This window comes from Podarcis vaucheri, assembly GCF_965113315.1.
Source record: "Podarcis vaucheri genome assembly, chromosome: 12".
Taxonomy (NCBI): Eukaryota; Metazoa; Chordata; class Lepidosauria; order Squamata; family Lacertidae; genus Podarcis; species Podarcis vaucheri.
The window spans coordinates 45515032-45536912 of NC_138750.1; the positions used below are offsets into that span (position 1 = coordinate 45515032).

The window sequence follows — 21881 nt, forward strand, 5'->3', positions numbered from 1 at the left end:
ATGCACATGGAAGGGACAAGGACTGAGTTTCAGGTTGACATCCATATGAAGTATCCATGCAACACATTATTACCCAGGCAGCTTGCAAGGGTGGGATGTATCCATGTTGAAATGGTATACACAGACATCTAAGGTTGAGTCCTTCTTCCTATGGGGAAAAACCCATAGTGTATAAACTGGCCTTTAATGGGAAAATTGTGAGCTGACTGATGAAGCCCCCTTCCAAAATGCTCACTCTCAGTATAGAACCTCAGTACAATATATGGAGATACATAGGTAGAAAAAACGTCATCATCCGATGGCTACGACCTTAAAAGGTTATATCGGTCTCAATGAAGTTCACTAAAATTCAAAGATTTTCTTTATTTAAACACAAAAACATTTACAGCATGCAGGTAGTTAAAACTATATGGCATCTTCTCCAAACCAGTTATTCTTAAATGCATTCTCATGCATTGAGAATACATAACTGTTTATTCAGTGGCAGATCCTTGCCACAGGCAGACTCTTGTCATTTCAGGTCTAATTTAAAGTAGTTAATCAGTAATGTTATGCAAATAATTTAGTTTATCTCCATGAATAAATAGTCTTCTTTCATGTGTCATTCAATTCCTGTGCTAAGCCATTTTTTTAAAAAATAGCCTAGAGGAATAAAAATTCAAGAACTGTAAATTGGAACAGTAACACATTTAAAATTCTATTGCAGATTGAAGATTCTAAATTTACAAAACCAAAAAATTGTCCTGTCCATGCAACCTACCATAGGAGAGCCAAAGAACATAGGAGTCCTTTTGAAAGTTTAAGTTGCAGTTCTTGGTAAACTTCATAAAAGGTTAAAATAAAAAAGCTTAGGTATAAAAAGGATGTACATGTTGAGCTACATGCTAGTTACAGTTTATTTAACTGTTTAATTACACAGCCATGTCAGCACCAAAACCCGTGATACATTACTTACAGGAATGAAACTAACGTAAACAGCCATGAGAAAATATCCTGCTTCATTTGAGTAACTGCCAGGAAACCAGATTGAACTGTGTAAACCGAATCCAGACTGAAATTGTACGGCTATAGTTGAGAAACTGACATAGGCCAATGCAACTGAAAACACAACTTCAAGCACTTAACAGAGATTCCTTCTCCACCATTTTCCCTTTATACAAGTCCCCTCTTATTTCATCTTTTCAGTTTGGAGTGTTTAATTCAAGCACAAAAGAAAGAGGTTTATCTTATGACAATTCCAAACTAACAAGGGTCTGGCTGATTAAAAAAGAAAAGAAAACCCCCATCTCTAAAATAAATGCATTAAAAAAGACACTAATCAGAACTTAAGGTATGGGGGGGGGTGTCAGTCAATTTTTTCTATTACTAGGCTCCGTCTTAATACAAATATTTCAATTTGTACAAAAGGTAGTCATAAAGTTCTACAGAAAACCTACTCCGCCCCCCGGCAAGTGCCTGTGAATGTACTTCAGTATAATATAAAACTGGCATCAACTTACTCTGGAAAAGCAGTTATTCAAAATCTCTCAACTGTTGGAAAGCATTTTCTTTCACTTCCTACCAGTCAAGTGACTGTAATGAGAAAACCTTTCAAAGCCTTTGGACAATATTAAACAGTAACTTCCCTGTCAAAGGTGTTCTTTTGAATTTTGTGGCATGTCGTTTCAAGTGCTTTTTGCGGGGCAAAACTTTAAACTTGGTCTCAAAACTTTGCAAAAGTAATGATGATGATAATGATGTCCAACAGGATTGTTAGAGAAAAACACATTTACAGAACTCTAGATTTACAAATAAGTTACAGTACAGTTTCAGTGTAGCACAATTTCCATATCCATCCTACATTTCTGGCCATTTTATGCACTTTCTTTCCCCCCTTTATTCACTTGGTTCCACTTATTCAATCAATTCATTCTCTTAAAGTCAAATTTGTGGTTTGAATGAAATATGATGCACTGATAATACAAGGGGTTCTACAGTGCCCCAATTTCTCACTGGAAAAGTTAACCAAATTTATCCAGTTCTGGTGACCAATTAACAGGCTTATCAAGATGAAGCAGAATGTTTTCACCTCATCACACTATTCTGGGTATAATCAGGAACAGGACAGATGAAAAGTCATTGCCAAAGTCTTTCCATGTAAACTTACATTTACTACTTGTTATACAGTATTAACTCATTAACCTGATAACAGATTTAATCAAACAGTTAAGCAGCCTCGTCAAAAAAGGAAAATTTCCAATCCACGTTTTTTTGAGAGACTTCAGTGCCTAAGGGCAGTCGTCATAAGCACACCTCAGTAATTGCAAACTGTACACATAATTTTAGTCTTATGCTCTATACAGCCATCCAGGCAAACTTAATGTACAGTGCTGCTCTAATTCAAGAGTGGGTCAAGTAGTGTTATTAAAAGTGGTAAAATTAAAACTTTACTTCAACATTGTTCCACAATCCCTAAGACCATTAAATATACATAAATTAAGCTAGGAAATTTTAACTAAGATGTTGCTTAACATACATTCAACTTGGCACAGTGCAGACTAAATTTAAGACGTGAAAGACAGATCAGGTAATGAAAAGAGCTACGTTTTAAGTTACACGTCAATTTCCCAAGAAGAAAGTTTTTCCTAGTTTTGTTTGGAGTCAATTAGCCAAATTTGTAGAATGAGGAGAGCTGTACAGACCAGTATAAGTTTATACAATTTTCAAAAAAATAATCCTACAATCCCCAGGGAGAGACAGATAGACGTCACTGTCACGGAATGACTCTCATTGCGCAATATCCAATCCTCTTCATGCTGTGTAGCTTTCAGCATCTAGAAAAAGCCAAAGAAACAAATGTTCATAATTTTATTTTACTCTAAAAATTGTGAGATTTACACAATTGTTTTCATCTACATTTACTCACTGAAAACCAGTCACCATTTAAGTTTGTGCCACAGTTTCAGTAGAAGATGCTGTACCAGATCTAATACAGAATTAAGGTATCAATGTTTTTCTAAATGCTAACTTGTTTAGCAATCATTTTAAATCAACCCCTTATATTTATCACTACCTTTACGTCTTACTCTTTGCAATTTCTTTTGCAATTAATCTTCCAATCTCAACTCTGTCTTCCTTAAAACCCATGAATTCTGGTCTTTCTTTAGCTTGTTCCTCAGTTTATGTACTTTAATTTGGAGGCAGCTGAACTGGATTTACCCCAGTAATACTGAATTAAAGTATTCCTCTCTTATCCTTAACTTTCCTTATAACTTACTGAAAGCCATCCTGGTCAGACAGGTAACTGCAAACGCTGTTTAGTTGTGGTACGGCAAACTGGGGGACGACGACGGGGGGACACAATGTGTGGAACATGGTAAGCTATTCTGGAACCTATCTGTGTCTGAACTAATTACTGTATTTTACGCTCCATAAGACGCACCACACCTGACCATAAGACACACCTAGTTGTTAAGAGGAGGAAAACAAGAAAAAAAATATTCTGAACGAAACAGTGGATGTATGATTTTTGTAGTTCATGCTGTGGCCACATACATGATATGTGATTTGACGGTGAGTTTGGGGTGACCCAATTCAAAAATCCAGAGGATCTATGTGGATCCGTGCTTTGTAACCACATTTTTGCGCCATTGCGGTCCCACAAAACAGTGGATGCGTGATTTTTTTGGTGCAGTCTATAGCCATGGACATGCTATGTGATCTGATGGTGAATTTGGGGTGACCCAATGCAAAAATCCTGAGGATCCATGCGCTTTTACCTCCCCACTCCCAGGCAGCCTCCTTTATAGCTAGCGTCCCTTATCTCCCTCCTGATCGCTTGCCAATCAGCTGCTCAGCAGCTTCGTTTCAACACCCCCTTCCCTCTTGTTTGCCTTAGTGTCTTTTCCTTGGCTGGAGCAGTTTTTTGCTCCTCCTTTTCTAATTTCTCTTCTCATTGCTTGTTTTAGTATTCCTGTCTCCTCTCCTTGAAAGTTTGCTGTCTTTACCCCCCCCCCGCAGCCTCCTTTACCCACAGCCTTATCTTAATCCCGATCGCTTGCCGATCAGCTGCTCAGTGGCTTCGTTTCAATACCCCCTTCCCTCTTTCTAAAAAAAAGAAGAAAAAGCACAATCTGCTTTTCACCCCTGGGCAATTCGGCTCCAGGGACCACGAACTGGCTCCACAAAACACACAGACATTTCCCCTTACTTTTAGGAGAAAAATTGTGTCTTATGGAGTGAAAAATACGGTAGTTTCACACAGTGTACTTGTTCAACTGAAGTTGCCCCTAATCACAAATACTCATATGGACCTGCACTCTTATCCAATACTGTATTTAAACAATCATATTCCCTATTTTCCTTGAAACTACCAAACATTTTAAATTGAAGACAGGATATTAAACGGAATAGTTAACTGCCAACCTTGATAATGTAAATTCATGCCTTCTCCTGCCGCACTCCACCTCCACGTAGGGCCACTGGCTGGCTGTTTTGAGTAAAAGCACCTCCCCCACGAATTGCACTTGGATGAGTTGGAGAAGCTGCTGGATGCTGTCCAGGGCGAATAGGTTTTGCTGCATGAAACAAATGCAAATGTTAAAGGTAAAGCCAAGTCAAGTTTTTAAACAGTTCAGCTGTGCTGGTTTATTGATACGTCATTGTTATTTTATTTCCAAAGGAATATGCATGTTTGTTGTTTTTGCTGCAAACTTATCGTCTTGTAGTAACTTAATGACCAAAAAAAGTTATTATCGTACAAACTTTTTGTGCATCATGGTTATTTCATACATTTGACCAAGCAGACTTAAATCAGTGTAAGTTTTTGCCAATGAATTCGTTAACACTTTTAAGGAGCCAAAGATTTTGAAACTCTTATTGTTACTAATATTTACTATACTGCCTTCTAAGCAAGTTTTCTTAAAAAAATGGGTTCTCTGGGCAGGAATCACCTAACACGCCCTTTCAGCAGAAGCCCTGTGCAAGGATACCTGCTTGCTCAATGGGACTTTCCCACCCCTCTCCTCCCACTGTGTGCCCCTGCAATTTGCTCAGAGGGGTCAGAAGAACCTTTAAAACAATGCACTGGGGAAGGAGTGGCGAATTAACCTGGCTGGCAAGCTGCATGTCTGCATGGATAGAACGCTCATAATAATGCTGAATTCCACCCTAGATCTATAAATATTTCTTGCACCTATAACAAACACCCAACCATGATGAAATTCTGAAACTATCATACCCATTCCATAACTGTGCAAGAATACAAGTTACAAATTTTATCTCCTGTAGTAACCATCCTGATTTGTTTTTTTTTATACCGCTCCATAGTGATTTGATTAAAGTATTTTGATTTTACCTGTAGAAATATTTCTATTCTGAAAGGTGGAATATGCATATACAAAACTATAACAGAACTTATTATAGTGTGCAATACTAACAGGATCAACAACCCTCACATATTAAGCTTGTGAAAGTTTCGTTGTAACATGTGCTTGCACTCCAGAAGTATCTAAATCCTAAATTGTACTACTTCAAGCAACTAATGTCCTAATTTCTAGACTATACAAGTAACAACTTCAGATAATCTGGTCAATGGACAAATCAATAGAATTTATGGATATGCAAGTGATCTACCAACATTCTAAGATCCAGGTGTAGCACCAAGTGAACCAAGAACAAGGGATCAATAATTGAATTCAGGACCAAACTAGCACTGTTAATGCTCCCATTTTATCTACTAACCAATCTGCGCAGAATGTGCCTTTCTGATCATGTTCTTTGACCTCACAGCTTCCTTAATACGATCTACTTCCTGTTGGTAACGTTTGCGATCACGAGATGCATTCTCTTTGGCTTCCTTTAGCGCTGACTCCAAAGCTTTAACTCGCTCAGCTGTAGCTCTAAGTCGTTTCTCCAGTTTTGGAAGCTCACAGCGAAGATCTGCATTATCACGTACCAGCTGTGGGTAGAAATATATGTTTCATATAGAGCTATGTTAAATCTGGACTGCGGGAATTAAAGCCTTTGCAAATCCTTTCACTCCATAGTTACTTTGAACAGCACTTTAACTAACAAAGAATTCCAGGTAAAGTTAAAGTATCCAGAATAAAAATAAAATATTTTCTCAGAGCTAACCCCTACCTAAATTTTCCATAGTAATAGCCTCCTTGAGAGGCATGGGTGCAACTAATTGCTGCAATGTTTCCTTGGGATTCTCTGGGGACGCAAGTGGCGCTGTGGTCTAAAACCACTGAGCCTAGGGCTTGCCGATCGGAAGGTCGGCGGTTTGAATCCCCGCGACGGGGTGAACTCCCGTTGCTCAGTCCCAGCTCCTGCCAACCTAGCAGTTCGAAAGCATGTCAAAGTGCAAGTAGATAAATAGGTACTGCTCCGGCGGGAAGGTAAAAGATGTTTCAGTGCGCTGCTCTGGTTTTGCTAGAAGCGGCTAAGTCATGCTGCCCACATGACCTGGAAAAACTGTCTGCGAACAAACGTCGGCTGCCTCGGCCAGTAAAGCAACATGAGCGCCGCAACCCCAGAGTCATTTGCGACTGGACTTAACTGTCAAGGGTCCTTTACCTTTTTTAGCCCTCTTCTCTCTTCTACTGCATGATTAGATGTAGTAGGATGTTGGCAAGTCATATGAAAGAAAGCATGGCAATCAAGGTAGTTAAATTTGGCCAAAGAGTTCTTGATTTTTACTCAGTAGCACGTTTACTTGAATAGGGCAACGTGTGGCAACTTTAAGAGATAAAACTTGTGAGCCAAAGAACTTCAGTATGTACAGCATGGATAAACTTTTATAAAGCCATGGAAATAGATCAGATATAAGAATATATTTCAGTTTACCTGTTTGTGGACTTTTGTGAGCTGTTCAAGATTATTCTCAAGAAAGGAAATCTTCTGTTTCTGGGCAGCACTGCCCCCTGTGTCATCTGAGTCAATCTCTGCACTCTATGGCGATAAGATAGGCAATCTGAGTTTCGATCCCCAAGGAATTAGCACAAAAAATAGCAATAGTTTCTAAAATGAAGAACTGGGCATTACCTTCTTAACTCTGGTAGCCAAATCTTGAACGAAGAGTTTCCTAAGATTGTGCAGGGTCTGAAGTTCTTTTGCCTAGGAACAGAAAGATGGCAAACTGTAGCATTTTTAGGTGATAAATTCAAGAATCTGAAAGATACTTTCTGAATATTTAGCTTACCACAGTCTCTTCTAAGCCTTTCAAGTCTTGTCTTGCTTGTTCTCGCCTATCTTGCATAACCCTAAAGTGAACAAAAATGTATTACCTACTATTCTCCCCGTATCTAGCCCTAAGTAGAATAGTTCAAAGCATCTAAGAAGGATGAAACATCACACATAGACAGCTGCTTCCACTTTTAAAAACAGAACTATAAAATAAAACTTCAATTGGACAAACAATCTCTGCCCACATTCTGAAGCCCAGCTGGGTTGAGGTAAATCTCAATAATTTGGAGGCCACAACCAAAAGAGGAACAGAGTATACCCACTGTATTTTAACATATGGTGTTGATAATGCACAATGTAACAGGCAGGCAACTTGCATCTTATGTGAGGGTTCAGTTCTGGGGGTCCACGAATATATGCAAAACCATGTAAAGCCCAGAACCCCTGAATCTCTCTCTCTCTCTCTCTCTCTCTCTCTCACACACACACACACACACGATGGAGGGCTGCTTGATTGGCTTCAGGAAAGAGGCATGAGGGCCTTGCCAGAGACATCAGCTCCTTCTCAAAGCCTAGGAAGTGCCTGCCCATCTTTGCTGCCAAAGCCCTTGTGCCACTTTCCAAGAGCCAGATAAACCCACAATCACAGCTTTGCGCAAGTGTGTGTGTGTGTAAATAAATAAATAAATGGAGTGTGCGTTTCCTCAGCTTTCCATTTATTTATTTATTTATTTATTTACTTATTTCTCTCCCAAACTGTGCAAAGTTGTGATTGTGTAAGATATACGTGTAAGATGAAAAATATTTGTAACGTGATTCAAAACTGTCTGACCAATTATGCTTCAAACAAAGAGTACATTTGTAAAAGCCAACTAACCTGTTGGCTCAGGAGGAAGAAGGCTTATTGGGGAAATGAACTTTTATTTTAGTTTTGGGAATGCTTCTAATGCTGAGCAAAGCATGTGAAAGTGGCTGAAATGGAATTAACCTTCTTGGTCACTTTATAAACATGGAAGTGGAGAGTAAATATTAGATGTGCCTCTTTCACTTCCTTCCTCTAACTCTTTATATATAATTTATTAATATGCTGAGCTCATCAAACACAATATTACATCTATCTTTACACAGGACAGGGGAAAACTATGAAAAGCAACTTCTAAATACAGAATGTTGCAAATGCATACTATAAACTGTCTATATACTAAGATTAATGGGATTTTGAAAGACAGATATTGCATTATACAACTTATATAGCCTCTATGCTTCAAGCATGTCCGTATTTAAAACTTTAGACTATCCTATCCTTCCAATTTCATTTCAGTAAATATTGATCTAAGATCCAAATCTGCATCTAACAGCTCTTGATTTTTGAGAACAGATGCTATTACAGTCGTTGGGAACTCCTATACAGGGTAGCATCAGACTTCCTAATTAGCTTTTATTTTTTAAAAATACCTTTCTAAAAGTTGCTAATGTTCATGCATAGGTAAATTACATAGGCAAAAATTATGGAACCTTTCTGCTCAAAACAGTATGCCAGAATGAATACACTGTGTCCACACATCAAAGTTTGATTTGACCAACCAGATTGTCCACATTATTGTTCTTACTTACGTTAGTTCATGCAGTTTCCTGCTTTTATCTTGATCGGTAGCTTTCAGTTTATCATGTTCAATTCTGAGTCGTTCCTGCTCAAGCATCATCTTCTGATTTTGACTAACACAGAATAAAAAACATGTAATTATGATGTGAGAGATTTCCACAAAACCAGCACTTCAATCTTGTGACATGTTATTAGTTGCCAAAACATGCACATTAGACCGGGATGGGATCAGATTAAAAATTCTGTTGGAACCCACAGTGTACCATTAGAATTGACAAACAATTCTAGAACTGATAGCCAAATTTAGAAACCCTTAAAATAAAGCCTTTCTAAAAACACTATGTCAATACTGGAATGAATTTTACATTTTTGGCACTAACATTAAGCTCCCATCTCATTAGGAAAGAAAGGTGCAAAATGAGCCATGAACCAAGGCTTACAGTTACATAAAATAAGGATATTTCTATTCTTGCTAAGGTACACTGCATGCCTGAACACAGGCTGGATTTTTATGTAAATAAATGAAAGTGAATAACACATTTATAAGACTTAGGCTGCAATCCTAAACCCATTTATCTGAGAGAAAGTCAATCTGAATTCAATTTACTTCTGAATACACACAGTAAGGACTGCACCGTTAGAAGTTTATTTTTGAAAAAGCTGTTCTCTGCCCTCCCACAAAGACACATGCAGTAGTTGCAAAACTTACTCTTGCAGTTCAGTAATTAGTTTCTCCTTTGCCTCAACCTCATCTCTGAGGCTGCTAATCTGCTTCTGATGAGTCTCACGGTGACTTTGAATCTGCTGCTCAACAGCTTGCTAAAGAACCAAATATTCTGATGTTACATCATCATAAGTGATTGCATTTTTGAAGAAACTACTTTTGAATTATTGATTAAAACATATCCAAAGTTTACTTGCCTTGACTTCATTTGCTGTTTGAACCTTGTTTAGATGTTCCTTCTCCATTTCATGAACTTTTTCTAGTGAAGAAAAGAGCATTTAGTTAGAGGACACAGACAAATTTACTGGATTCACAACCTCAGACTGTTGCAAGACCATAGCATGCCACACCTAAAATATTATGCACCTTACAGAAGAACATAACAACTGTACAGGATCAGACCAGTGACCTATCTTGTCAGGTATCCCAATTCCAATTATGGCCACGTTGATGCCTCTAGGAAGCTCTCAAGTGTAACTTAGCAATGTAACGTTTTTACAGAACCCTTTTCATAAGTGATCAAAACATTTCACAGGTACATTTAATCCTTACATACACAGCATATTTCTTAGTATCTTCCCCATATTACAGAAGTGTGAGACAAACAGCTTGCTGAAGACCAGTTCACAGTTCATGCTCCTTAAACATTAAGCATATAGTAAAGCAATTAATACCTTGTGCTCGAAGTTCGACTAGCTCATCATTAAGCGAATCCACAGACTCTTCAAGCTGTCTTTTCTTCTGTTCCACATTCTGAAGGTACTCTGTAAGTGACTTGATCTTGGCTTCATGCTTTCAGGGTGAAAACAAGAATTGAAATTATAGAAGCTACATGTGAAAATAAACTTAATCAGCTTGTAAACTTCACAGTTACATGGCAAGACTAGGATATATATCTGTAGAAGCATATACTGAAGTACTATATATGGAACTGCATATCACAAGCTGCAGTCACCCATTCTCCAAAATAATGAAGTTTGATCAATTTCTCTATCTCAACTAACATTTAAGGTACAACTAGCTTGCTTCGATATTAAAAGTTTCAAGAGTAAATGTTCTTTACATGATGTGGGCTGACATGGTAGCAAAATCCTATACATTGCCCAAAATATGAAAGCCGGTTCCTGACACATTTGACTTCTAGCTGCCTTTTGAAGTTGACCAGTGGTTTTGAAGTTGACTGCATGTGTTGGAAGTAGTTTGCATCTGATATAGCTCTTGCCTTTGTATACTAAGCATGAGACCCACTATATCAGCAAACCTTTGCATCCAAGATGGAAAACTAGTACCTATAAGCATCCAGTCACTAGATGTAAATTTCAAAACTCATCCTGAAAAGCTGTTGAAATGTTGGTAGCCCAAATTAGTCATGCACATTGTAGAAAATATATGAAAGCAAAGTGAACTGCTTATATTAATCACTTCACTCTAATGCTTATTGGTCAAGCAAAAACAATTCCTATTATTTCCAGTGTTCAGGCTGTGACAGTCATTGTTTCACCAACTAAAATGGTATAGCTCACACACAAGAGGGAGGTATCAGGAGATTTGGGAGCTTGCAGAAGTACAAGAAAATGTTTAGGAAAACCTCAAGAATAGCTCCATGAGGACTGACTGCTGGAGGGAAACAGGGAAGGGGGAATGGAACGGATTTCTGAACAACAGCACTTCACAACAGTACATTTTGATGTAGGTTCCACTTGTGATGATTATAATTTAAGAAGTGCACTTTTACTTACTTATAAAACACATAGCTAAGATTGGAATCAAGAAGAAAAATGACATTAACTGGCAGGGCCAAACCATTTCATTTACCTGTGAGATACGGAGCTGACAGGCCGCTAGCTCTTTTTCATTTTCTTCCATTTTCTTATTGCTCTCTGTCTGTGTACTTTCTAACTGCTTACACCGTTTTACCATAGTTTTCACTTCAGATTTCATTTTACTGATGTAGAGCCTTGCAACTGTGAATTCCTCATCTATCATGCCAGTTCCTTCTGGTTGCTGAGGAGGAACAAGTTTTTAGTTCAAATCATTTTTAATATTAGAAAATCATTTGACACATTCACAGTTCAATATATTATTCAGCAAATAGTTCTATGTGCATGCTAGCTGACTTACCTGTATAAAGATCTGCTTTAAACTAGGATTGTAACAAAATGACACCCCCCGTCACAACAAATGTGCACTATTTTTGCATATTGTGAAGGTCTGTATAAACAGAAAAAGCAGCAGTTCTTGCCAAACTAGGAAGTGAGCTCCACAGGGCAGGGCCTGCCACACACTAAATGCTTAGTCTCTATGGGGTGTGGAGAACCACCAGAAGTGCCCAATCAGGTTTTTAATGATTCTCAATGTACTTTGGGCCAAATTATTTAAGGGTTCATGAACCCTGAACCAGACCAAGTAGCAAGTCAGCAACCAGTGCAGCTCCCTCAGCAGTCGAGTTATATGCTTCCAGGAATCTGTTCCTGTGAGGAGTCTGGTTCAAAGAAACTGCTGCTGCCACAACTAAGCAACCAACCAAGCAACCCACCCACCCAATCTTTCCCAAATACCCTGCTTCAAATAGCTGCTTGCAAGTTAATCAAGGTTAGTACAATTTTAGGGAAGAGGAGCCCATGACAGCCATTCTTTATACTGTAATTGTAAGCACCAGATACCACAACAAACACTCACGGACACGGTCACGGTTGTTTTAAATTCTTGAATGGTACAGAAGGGACAAGGAAGCACATGCTTTATTTACCTATATAACATTTTTTAAAAAAAAATCTCAGGAGAATATAATATAGCTCAACTTACCTTCACATCATTATTTCCCACAGCAATTCCTATTTCTGCAAGATCTTTTAGAAGAGATGCCATCATTTCTGTTGCTCGTTTTTTCTGGTGATTGGTCATTTCTTTAAGTTTCTGAAGTTCTGTATCTATACTAGCTAAAGTTACCTGGAGTGAGAGAAGTATGGATCAAATAAATAACATACGCCAGTAATAATAAGAATATGTGTATGCTTACCCAGAAAACAATTTAAATAACCAGAGTCAACCAAGATATCTGTCAATCTCAAGAACATCAGTAGAAGTTGAAGAATGCATATCCTTAACCAAAAGGAGTGACCTTTTCTACAAATACATGCTTTCCAAATTGTAGTGTTATAAGTAGGAGTAGTGTCAATAACCTTCTAGGACAAAAATGGGAATCTGTGGTCATCTAAATGTTGCTGGACTACAACTTCCAACATCCCTGACCACTGGCCATGCTGGCTGGGGCTGATAGAAGCTGGAGTCTAACTTATTATTATTATTATTATTATTATTATTATTATTACTCCTGATGCTGCCCTAGGTAGATGCAGATACTATGGTGTGTTGCACAGCTAGGGAATGGAAATCAGACAAGACAGAGCAAGTCCACTGTGTTATACACGTTTACATTGAGCCAACCACATGGGGATCTCAAGATAGGATGACAAACCTTGAAATGTACATGTTTGTTTACAGTTGCTAACCTTCAATTTTTTAATCAAATTGTGTTAAAATCATGTCAGAATATAATGGTGTATGAATATAGAATCATACAATTGTACAGTTGGAAGGAATCCAAAAGGTCATATAGTCCAACCCCCTGTAATGCAGGAACCTCAACTAGATCATCCATGGCCGATGGGCATCCAAACCTTTGTTTAAAAAGGCAGGAGAGTCCACTACCTGTCATGGGAGCCATTGTGTAGCAGCTTTTACTTTCAGAAAGTTCTTCCTGATATTTAGACAGAATATCCTTTATTGTAACTTGAACATTGAGAATACGGCATGTAATTATCTTTTTAAAAGCCCAATGAGAAAAGAGTTTCAGTTCATTAATAGCTGTAAAACCATTTGGACCGGCAACAAAAAAAGGTGGTTTCTTACCGATTTCTGATTCAGCTCCTCACTAAGCATCTCATATTCTTTTGCCTTGTCTTCCACTTCCTGAGACTTTTGATCATAGTTGACAGCCAGCTCCTCAAGGGCTTGGAGAACTTCTTTTACCTCCTCCTTAGAGGCATCGTTTTCAGCTTGAAGCCTATTTAGTTCAGCTTGCATATTGTCTTGGTCCCGCCTGGTAGATGCTAGAAGCTACACACAAAAGGTTATGTTAGTTGTGTTTTTTTTAGCAGTTGTTTCCTAGACTGTAAAAACCATCACAACTTGCTCATTTAGAAATCTTTATGTAATTAGCTGCTTCTGATATTTATAATCTTGTTGTTGTTGAGCCCCACCTATGCCTACCTGTAACTTTTGAGGCCCTTCTAAAGGTCCTCAAAAGATCCCCAAATGAGGTGCAGCAGGTGGCTGATAGAGAACGGCATTTTCACCATTAGACCCCCAGCCATCTTTCCTGTGTGGTCTTTCCAGCATCAGGTGATGAGCTTTAGATTTTCCCAGACTTCTCAATCTCTTAATGATTTATAGACCCCTTGGATACTTCTGGAGTTTTAACAGCTGTGAATATTTAGTGCTTTTTATTTTTGCATTTGTGTTCTTAACTGTTATTGCAGGCCACATAGAAAGCTTTGGTGATCAGGCAGCACATAAATATGGTAAGCAAACACATTTCCTTTAGGCTATCACTAAGCAGCATACAACAAAATTCAATAAGGACACTGACTACTCCTTTAAATCCTGGAAGGCTCTGATATTTTGTGATTGACAGTGGTGCCCCTGAAGACACTATACAGAATAACAGAAGCCCTTTTAAAATCAGTAGCCTGATCTCAGGATGGCATACCTTTCTGAAGTGTAGTAGTTACTATTTGTATTTCAGTAACAGTATTATTCCTAAGAGCAATGAATTATATACACTGCACTTTTTTGCTCTGTATTCTTGCAATATGCACAAGATCAAAACTCACCTCTTCCTGATCCAACATCTGTGTTTTTAGCTTTTCTACCAATTGGCTCTGCTGATTGATTTCTTCATCCTGAATTTTTAAAGAAAGAAAAATGTGCTCACTCTAGAATTCAGTAAAAGTGTCACAGATTGTTATGGGTTGATCCTGCCACAAAATTTAGAGAGAACAGTCAAGATCCAAAACACTTTGTGAATTCAGCACAAGAGGTCTTTGGCATTTGGCATCTCCTCGTGCCAAATGGCAATCCCCTTTTCAATCTGAACTGATTGATATGGTATGGAAGTTTTGTTTTGTAACCAACAGAAAACCACAGGAGTCAAGAATGCCACTGTATGTGCCCAAAAGATTGGGTATAGCCAAAATAACCTGGGAGGGTAAAAACTTTTCCATAAGGAGGACAAAATTATTTTCAATTCATTGACTTTTAGCCACTGTATTTTTTTATGCCAACTTATTGTATCCTTAGCATGATTTTCACGATCTCTCTACATGATCATGCTTAGCAACGAAGTGCTAAAATACTGTTAGGTTACAATCCTAAATACAGTGCCTGGCAGCAAATCCCTCTGAACTCAATAGGGCTTATTGCTAAGTAGACATATACAGGATTGCACTATCAATTTCAGATCTTAGGCTGGCAATTTACTCTTGACAAAGAGAAATAGCTATCTGCTCAATTACATTGAATGAAACAATTTGATTTCTGATAAAGTATGGCAGTTCTTAGTTTAAAGTACATTAAAATTTAAAGACATACCTTGTCATCCAGCTGTTTGTATAATTTAGCTATTTCTTCCTCACACTTTCTCCTTTCAGCATCAGTAAAGTTGCCAACCACTCCAATAGTAGCAGTTGGAGTTTCATTAGTAACAGTAATATCCTTATCCACTGCAAATGCTTCCAAGTTAGCCTTTTCTTTGTCAAACTGCTCATCAACAGGCACAGTCTCTCCTTTAAAACAAAATTACCAAATGCATCATCACTCTTGTTTGAAATATCTTTGCAAACTAAGTCAACATTAGGTCACCTTAGGTAGCATGAGAATTTCATTGAAAATTGTGTACATTTGGACACAAAATACGAGTCCACTGGGTTGAATATTGCAACTCTGATATTATCAATAGATATGATGATTTTATTAAACACTAGTCTACCTAATTGTATCAAAGCAGTGTACAATAAAAACAGCAAAAAGTAGCAGATACTTTCAAAACAAAGCTAATATGATACAAAATAGATACTCATAGCCACAACCTAGTAAGCCTGTTGTAACAAAAATGTCTTTGGCTGTTTTGGGAAAGTACAGATAGTGGACACCTGTTGTACCTTGACAGAATTGCTATTCTATGGAACAGGAGCAGCCATAGAATAGCTCCACACTGTGGAGTGGGCTTCTGGGGAGTTTGGAATGTGCAAGAGACACATGTTAGTACCACAACCTTAAACTTGTCCTGGTAGCAGAGTGACATGACAGCCAGTGCAAATCAAGCCAAAACAGTCCCCTCGAGCCAAAGTGTTGTATGCTGTCTCCACAAGCATCCAAGTCACCACGTTCTGCCCCAGCTGCAGCTTCTGTTCCAATCTCAAGAGTAGCCCAACAAATAATGCAGTTTTTGAAATACAAAGTTATTAGAACTTAAAGGTTTTTAATGTAAAGGATCTGTAAACTGATCTATTGTCATAAGAACATTTAGCCTCAACACTAAGCTGGGGGAAAATCTTGCAGTATTCCAGTTCCCACAGGTCTGGGATTTTTCCAGCTTTGCGATCAAGACTTTAGATTAATTTGCTGTACGGTGACCAAAAGTGGAATTTACTGCCACACATTATACTGTATAGCTAACATGGCTGTGAAGATCTGTGACATAACTCACCATTACGCCATCTATTCAGCTCATTCTCAAGCCACTGTATTGTATTGCGAAGTGTCTTGTTTCTCTCCTTTTCCCTTTCATATTTTTTCTTCCATTGTTCTGCAGTTAGTTCTACATTGACACACACTGTGTTCTTGATAGTTTTGGCTCTATAAAGGTAAAGTACATGTTAGCCATGCTAACTGAATACAGGGTTACTAGTCAGCTCACGAAGTAATTTTTTTCTGTACAGTGGCGCCTCGCAAGACAAAAATAATCCGTTCCGCAAGTCTCTTCGTCTAGCGGTTTTTTCGTCTTGCGAAGCAACCCTATTAGCGGCTTAGCGCTATTAGCGGCTATTAAAGGCTTAGCGGCTAAAAGGCTATTAGCGGCTTAGAAAAGGGGGGGAGTGGAAAAAAATCGGAACACTCGCAAGACGTTTTCGTCTTGCGAAGCAAGCCCATAGGGAAATTCGTCTTGCGAAGCAGCTCAAAAACGGAAAACCCTTTCATCTAGCGGGTTTTCCATCTTGCGAGGCATTCGTCTTGCGGGGCACCACTGTATAGAATATTTAAACTTTGATCTACAGCCTAAAGACCTTTTCTAAGAAATTAAACTATCATCCATATTCCACCCACCCACAATTTCAGATACAGCTGCTATATTTTCTTTCCTTAGAAAAAACCCATTTAGATACCAAGTTCATTTTGCATGTGATTCAAGCAGAGACAGAAGCACAAGACAGTCATACAGCAGGAAACATTAACCTTAAATGTTATCTGCAACTATAACTTATCTGCAGATAAGAGTAAGATTGTAGCTGTTAATAAGCTTAAGGTTAGGTTTGGGGTAATGTATTGTTTCCCACTAAAAACATTCTGAAGCAATTTACAATCAAGCAAAAGTTGAATAATAATACTATCATTGGTGCTGCCCAAATTCCAGGGGAAGCAAAAACATTTTTGCCTGGTACCATAATGATGACAGGTTTGACACCAAGCAGGCCCCCTGGAATTCCTGCCCCATAAACAAAGAATGCCTATTTCCTTCCCCATACTACAGAGAAGACTCACTCTTTCATAGTCACCCTCTGGACCTGCTTTAGAGGTAGCACACAGAGAAGGCATCAAATGATCTCAGGGCCCAGGCAGGTTCATATGCAGAGAGGTGGCTGTATAGGCATAGTGGCCTTTAACTATATAAGGCTTAAGTTAAAGGTCAAAGCCAGCACTTTGTTCTGTGCCTGGAAACGAATTGGCAGCCAATGCAGTCAGGCCAGAACTAGTGTTATATGTTCCCATCTTCTTGCTTCAATTACAAATCTAGCAGACATGCCTTTTTGCACTGGCTGTAGTCTCTAAGCCATCTTTAAGGACAGTTCCACAAACAATGAACTGCAGAAGTCTAACCTGGAGGTTACCAAAGCATAGACAACTGAAGTCATGCTATCACTGTCAATATAAGAGTAAGAGACGATCAGAATTAGAAGGCACTCCATGCCACTGAAGGCACTTGTGCCTGCAAAGACAGTGTTGGATCCAAACTGCACATCTGCTCCTTCTAGAAGATCGTAACCCCATCTTGAACATGATACATTTCACCCATCTGAACAGAGGAACTGTCCACTAAGTGTCCCAATCTGAACAGCAGTTTGTTGACTCATCCAGACCATTAATGAGTCCAGACACCAACTCAGCAAATCAAACAATGTCAACAATGACTCTGCAGGGCAATAATGCATCAATCTCCAATAATATATTCCAGAAAGCACATCATCAATCCATTTGTAGAGCTTTATAGTGACTTATATTAAGCAAAGCATTGCTTGTTTCAATAGCATATTGGCTGTGGAAGACCTGCTGGCCTTTTACACTTGGACTGGAAGGGAGGGCCCCTGACTTCAGCTACAAAAGCTGAGGCTGCTGAAACTAGATTATTGGGCTGGGGTGTTGTATTTGGGGGGGGATTGTGGGGGATGGGTTGCTGATGTTTGTTTTTTGTATCTTTATTTTAGATATTTTTATTTATGTGGAAATGGTTCAATTTGGTTGTGCACTTTTTGATGTTTTATTATTTATGGCTACCTTTGTTATGTTTGTAGTTATGTATTTTTTCACACTGTAAGCCACCTTGAGCATATGGAAAGGCAGCATACAAATAAATTGATGTGTGAATGTATATAGCATGCACATGGACAATCATTATGCACAACAGCTTACTAGAACTTTGTGGGAAGTCTACAGTTTGTTTCCATGGGTTCACACTTTGGACTGTGCTCTAGAAGTTAGTTTTAACCTCATTACTCACCTTTGACCAAACAACAGGGTAGATTTTGTTTCAGATTCATTATAAGATGATGGAGAGCAGCAAATAACAATTGTGGTTCTACAGTTGCCACCTAATGAATCTTGAAGGATTCTGGTCATTTTACTATCACGATATGGAACATAATTCTGCAAATAACAAAAAAGAAAGAAAGATAGCCTTAATGTGATTTATTGAACTATTTTATGAACTAAGTTTCTACATATGCATTTTGCTTTGTAAAGCTAAAGCAGTACCTAATATTTTTATGTTCATTAACCAAGAAAGCCTGAACTTCTATATAGCATATTTTTGGTCAATACAGTATACATATGGTTGATTTGCCCGTAATACTAAACCATGGTTTGGCACTATGTGGACGAGCCTACTTGAGTGAAACATTGAACTTACACACTTTTCTTCAAAGCCCTGTGAAAGTGGAACATCAGAGTTTAGCTTCACTTTTAAAGGGTCCTAGTTTAGTTTTAAATTCAGGCCAGAGGTCCTGGTTTAAAAAAAACCCTGGTTTCATTTCAAGCCAACTTCAAACCATAGGTTCTAATGCTGGCTTGCTAAACTAACCATAACTTTTGAAACTAGGAGCTATGGTTCAAATGCCATAAAAGTGAAACTTAACTTTGCTAAGTCCTCCTTATGGCCTTCTTCAAGGGACAAAGGGGAGGAGGAAGTGTCCAAGTCCGACACACTGCTCAGACTCATTCAGGCACTTCTGCTTAGTGCTAAACCATGGCCTAGCATTACATGCAAATGTGGCCCCTGTCACGTAAATGCTGCTGTGTATTTAACAACTACAACATCACTGAACACTTAATCTGCTAAACTTCATCAGATATGCACTGTGCTCATCGCCTGATGAGTAATTTCATCAAATGTTTTCAGAATAGAAATACACTTACACTGTTTTCAGCTAAAGCAGAAATTACATTTCCAAGAGCCGATAAAGACTTGTTGATGTTCTTAGCTTCATCTAGCACAGCACCTTCTGCTCCAGTTTTACTAACCTGCAATAATGTAGGCAGTTGTAAGAAAGTTTAAACAAATAAATTTTACAACCCCCTGCCTTGGTTCAAAGAAGCCTCCACACTATGTAATGGACTTCCTTATACCTCCTTCCCACTGAAACCCCCCAGCCTCCTCCCCCTGCCAAGCTTTTATGCATTCCAAATGATAGAAAAATTATACTCAGTTAGTAGATTAAATTAAATAAGGTTTCAAATCTTGTGCAATTTGTTCAAGACAATAAATGGATTTTCATGAAATTGAAAAAAAATAAAATAAAAATCCCTGAGTGCCAGCATTCTTGTAAGTGAAAGCAATTGTCAGACTCTTGCAGACATTTTAATTTATACTATTGAACCCATGTAAGAATATAATATGTAGTCTCCACATGAAATAGCTGCAGCTGCTAAGGTCCCTGTTAAATTATTATGACTATAGGACTCAACTACTAAACAATCTGCAGAGGGAAATAGGAACTGCAAGATGACAATCAATTACACTCACTCTCTTGTTCAATATAAATGTGAATAGATCACCAATACTGCTCCTTCTGCATTTTCACTGGTATAGATTCTCTGGATTTATCACTGTATTCCTCAACTTTCATGGTTGATAATGGAAGTTCATTTATTATAGCTACCAAGGCATTACACAATTCTAAATAATCTGTTGTAAAAGGAATAGATGGAAAACACAATACTTCCCAGATGTCAAGCAAAAATGACTTGCCTTCACAAACTCGTGAAGGGATGTAAATATATTTACATTTTACCTGGAAGAATATTAAGTTAGCTGAACTTGAGTCTCGTTGATTTCAAAGGGAAATAAGTTAGCCTGAATCCAATTCAATATGACCACCTTACTCCGGAAGAGGTAGAAAACTAGGGCGTGTAGTAAGATCAAATATTGAAACTGGGAACACAATTTATTTCAATTACATACTCAGTTCAATCAGCTTCAAAATATAAATGTATTATTACCTTTTCACTACCTGCCAAGTCTACAAGGTAAAGCTTTCCACTCAATTTCTGTTCTGTTTGAGTATTTTCTTGCTTTACATTAATGAGAAAGATGCTATGGCTTCGAGAGCTATGCTCATTCATGTCTGTAACGAAATTTGAGTTGTGTAAGTATGCATTCTGGCAACAAACCTCACCTGTTTGTGCATTACAAGTGCTTAATAATCAAAGGGGAAGAAGCCAATTGTTAAACCTATAGCAACAAACTACATGTCCACCTGGAATTAGTCAGCAGTGATCTGCCTAGTACATGAAATTATGAAGTTGCTTTTATACAGCCACACTGATTAATCCTTATGACAGTAAAAAAAAGGAACTGGGCTTCAGAAGAAGTGTGAAACGTAGCTGCTATCTCCAAGCTGCTATCCAAAGGTGCTCCAAGCTCATTCCTGTCTTGGACCATGAATTTTCAACAATTGTTGGCAGAATAGTTGCTCTAGACAGAAAATTAAACCAGTGATAATTTACTGTAGAACATGTATGTCCACATCCAGCACACACCAGCATTTTCTCCATCCAGGTGCCACATTTGACTTGCAAGGTCTTTTCATTTTTAGGTCACATGGCTTGCCACCTGAGATGCTGGCCACAGGTCAAAAGGAGTACAATAGAGTCAAAGTTCCCTTATTTCCCTGCTAAGAGGCACCCCTCCCCTCAAAAGCTTCTTTCCAAGTTCTCTTAATTTATTGATAGAATGGCAATCACCAGCCAGGAAAGAAAGAGCCTATAAGCAAGATGCGGAGACTGGATTTTGAAAGTATCATTGCCAGTATACTTCCATCCCCAAGCAACTTGATGAAAACATAAAGCCCTCTCATCAGCTGGGGAATTTTGTCTCAGTCCATGGTCACTTGAGGGCTCTGAGTATTCCATGGAGGCTGTTTGTGCTACTAAAAGTGGAGGCAGGGCCAATGCTGACGCAATCGCTGAGTGCTGCTGTACATTACAGACAGCCTGCACAGGTTTTGTCCATTCACTGTTGGCCCATTTAGTTGTTCCCTTCTGTTGGCCATAGCAACTGGGGTTGGGGGGAAGTAGAAAAGAGGTCTAGAGGAAAACAGTGAATAAGCACTAAATGGAGGAGGAAAACTCAAAGTTTGGATTAAAGATTTTTTTAAAAAATGTTAATATCTGAAGAAAGGCACTGAAGAAAATGAAGAAGAGAAAATCATTGAAGAATTAGAATTGGCACATGCCAAAGATATGTGAAAAGGATCCTGAAGACAGGGGTTCAAGTAGGCATTCTGAGCAAAGGCAGGAAGTGAACAGAAGCTCCAACAGGAAGAGAAGAGTTAC

At 38.4% G+C, this 21881-nt stretch overlaps 1 protein-coding gene across 1 annotated transcript in view; it reads right to left on the reverse strand.

Annotated features, from left to right (window-relative positions):
* Window positions 1–348: 348 nt before the first annotated feature.
* Window positions 349–21881, reverse strand: part of KIF5B (kinesin family member 5B) — a 42470-nt gene continuing 20937 nt past the window's right edge. The window contains exons 8-26 of the mRNA XM_082193752.1: window positions 20547–20671; window positions 19464–19568; window positions 18550–18695; window positions 16264–16412; window positions 15147–15340; window positions 14390–14458; window positions 13407–13613; window positions 12300–12443; window positions 11310–11498; window positions 10169–10286; window positions 9692–9753; window positions 9480–9589; window positions 8782–8883; window positions 7184–7244; window positions 7027–7098; window positions 6829–6933; window positions 5722–5938; window positions 4405–4556; window positions 349–2813 (exon numbers count right to left, since the gene is read on the reverse strand). Of these exons, the coding sequence (XP_082049878.1) occupies window positions 4420–4556; window positions 5722–5938; window positions 6829–6933; window positions 7027–7098; window positions 7184–7244; window positions 8782–8883; window positions 9480–9589; window positions 9692–9753; window positions 10169–10286; window positions 11310–11498; window positions 12300–12443; window positions 13407–13613; window positions 14390–14458; window positions 15147–15340; window positions 16264–16412; window positions 18550–18695; window positions 19464–19568; window positions 20547–20671 (2312 nt within the window). The 3' untranslated portion in view covers window positions 349–2813; window positions 4405–4419. The remainder of the gene's footprint in view (window positions 2814–4404; window positions 4557–5721; window positions 5939–6828; window positions 6934–7026; window positions 7099–7183; window positions 7245–8781; window positions 8884–9479; window positions 9590–9691; window positions 9754–10168; window positions 10287–11309; window positions 11499–12299; window positions 12444–13406; window positions 13614–14389; window positions 14459–15146; window positions 15341–16263; window positions 16413–18549; window positions 18696–19463; window positions 19569–20546; window positions 20672–21881) is intronic.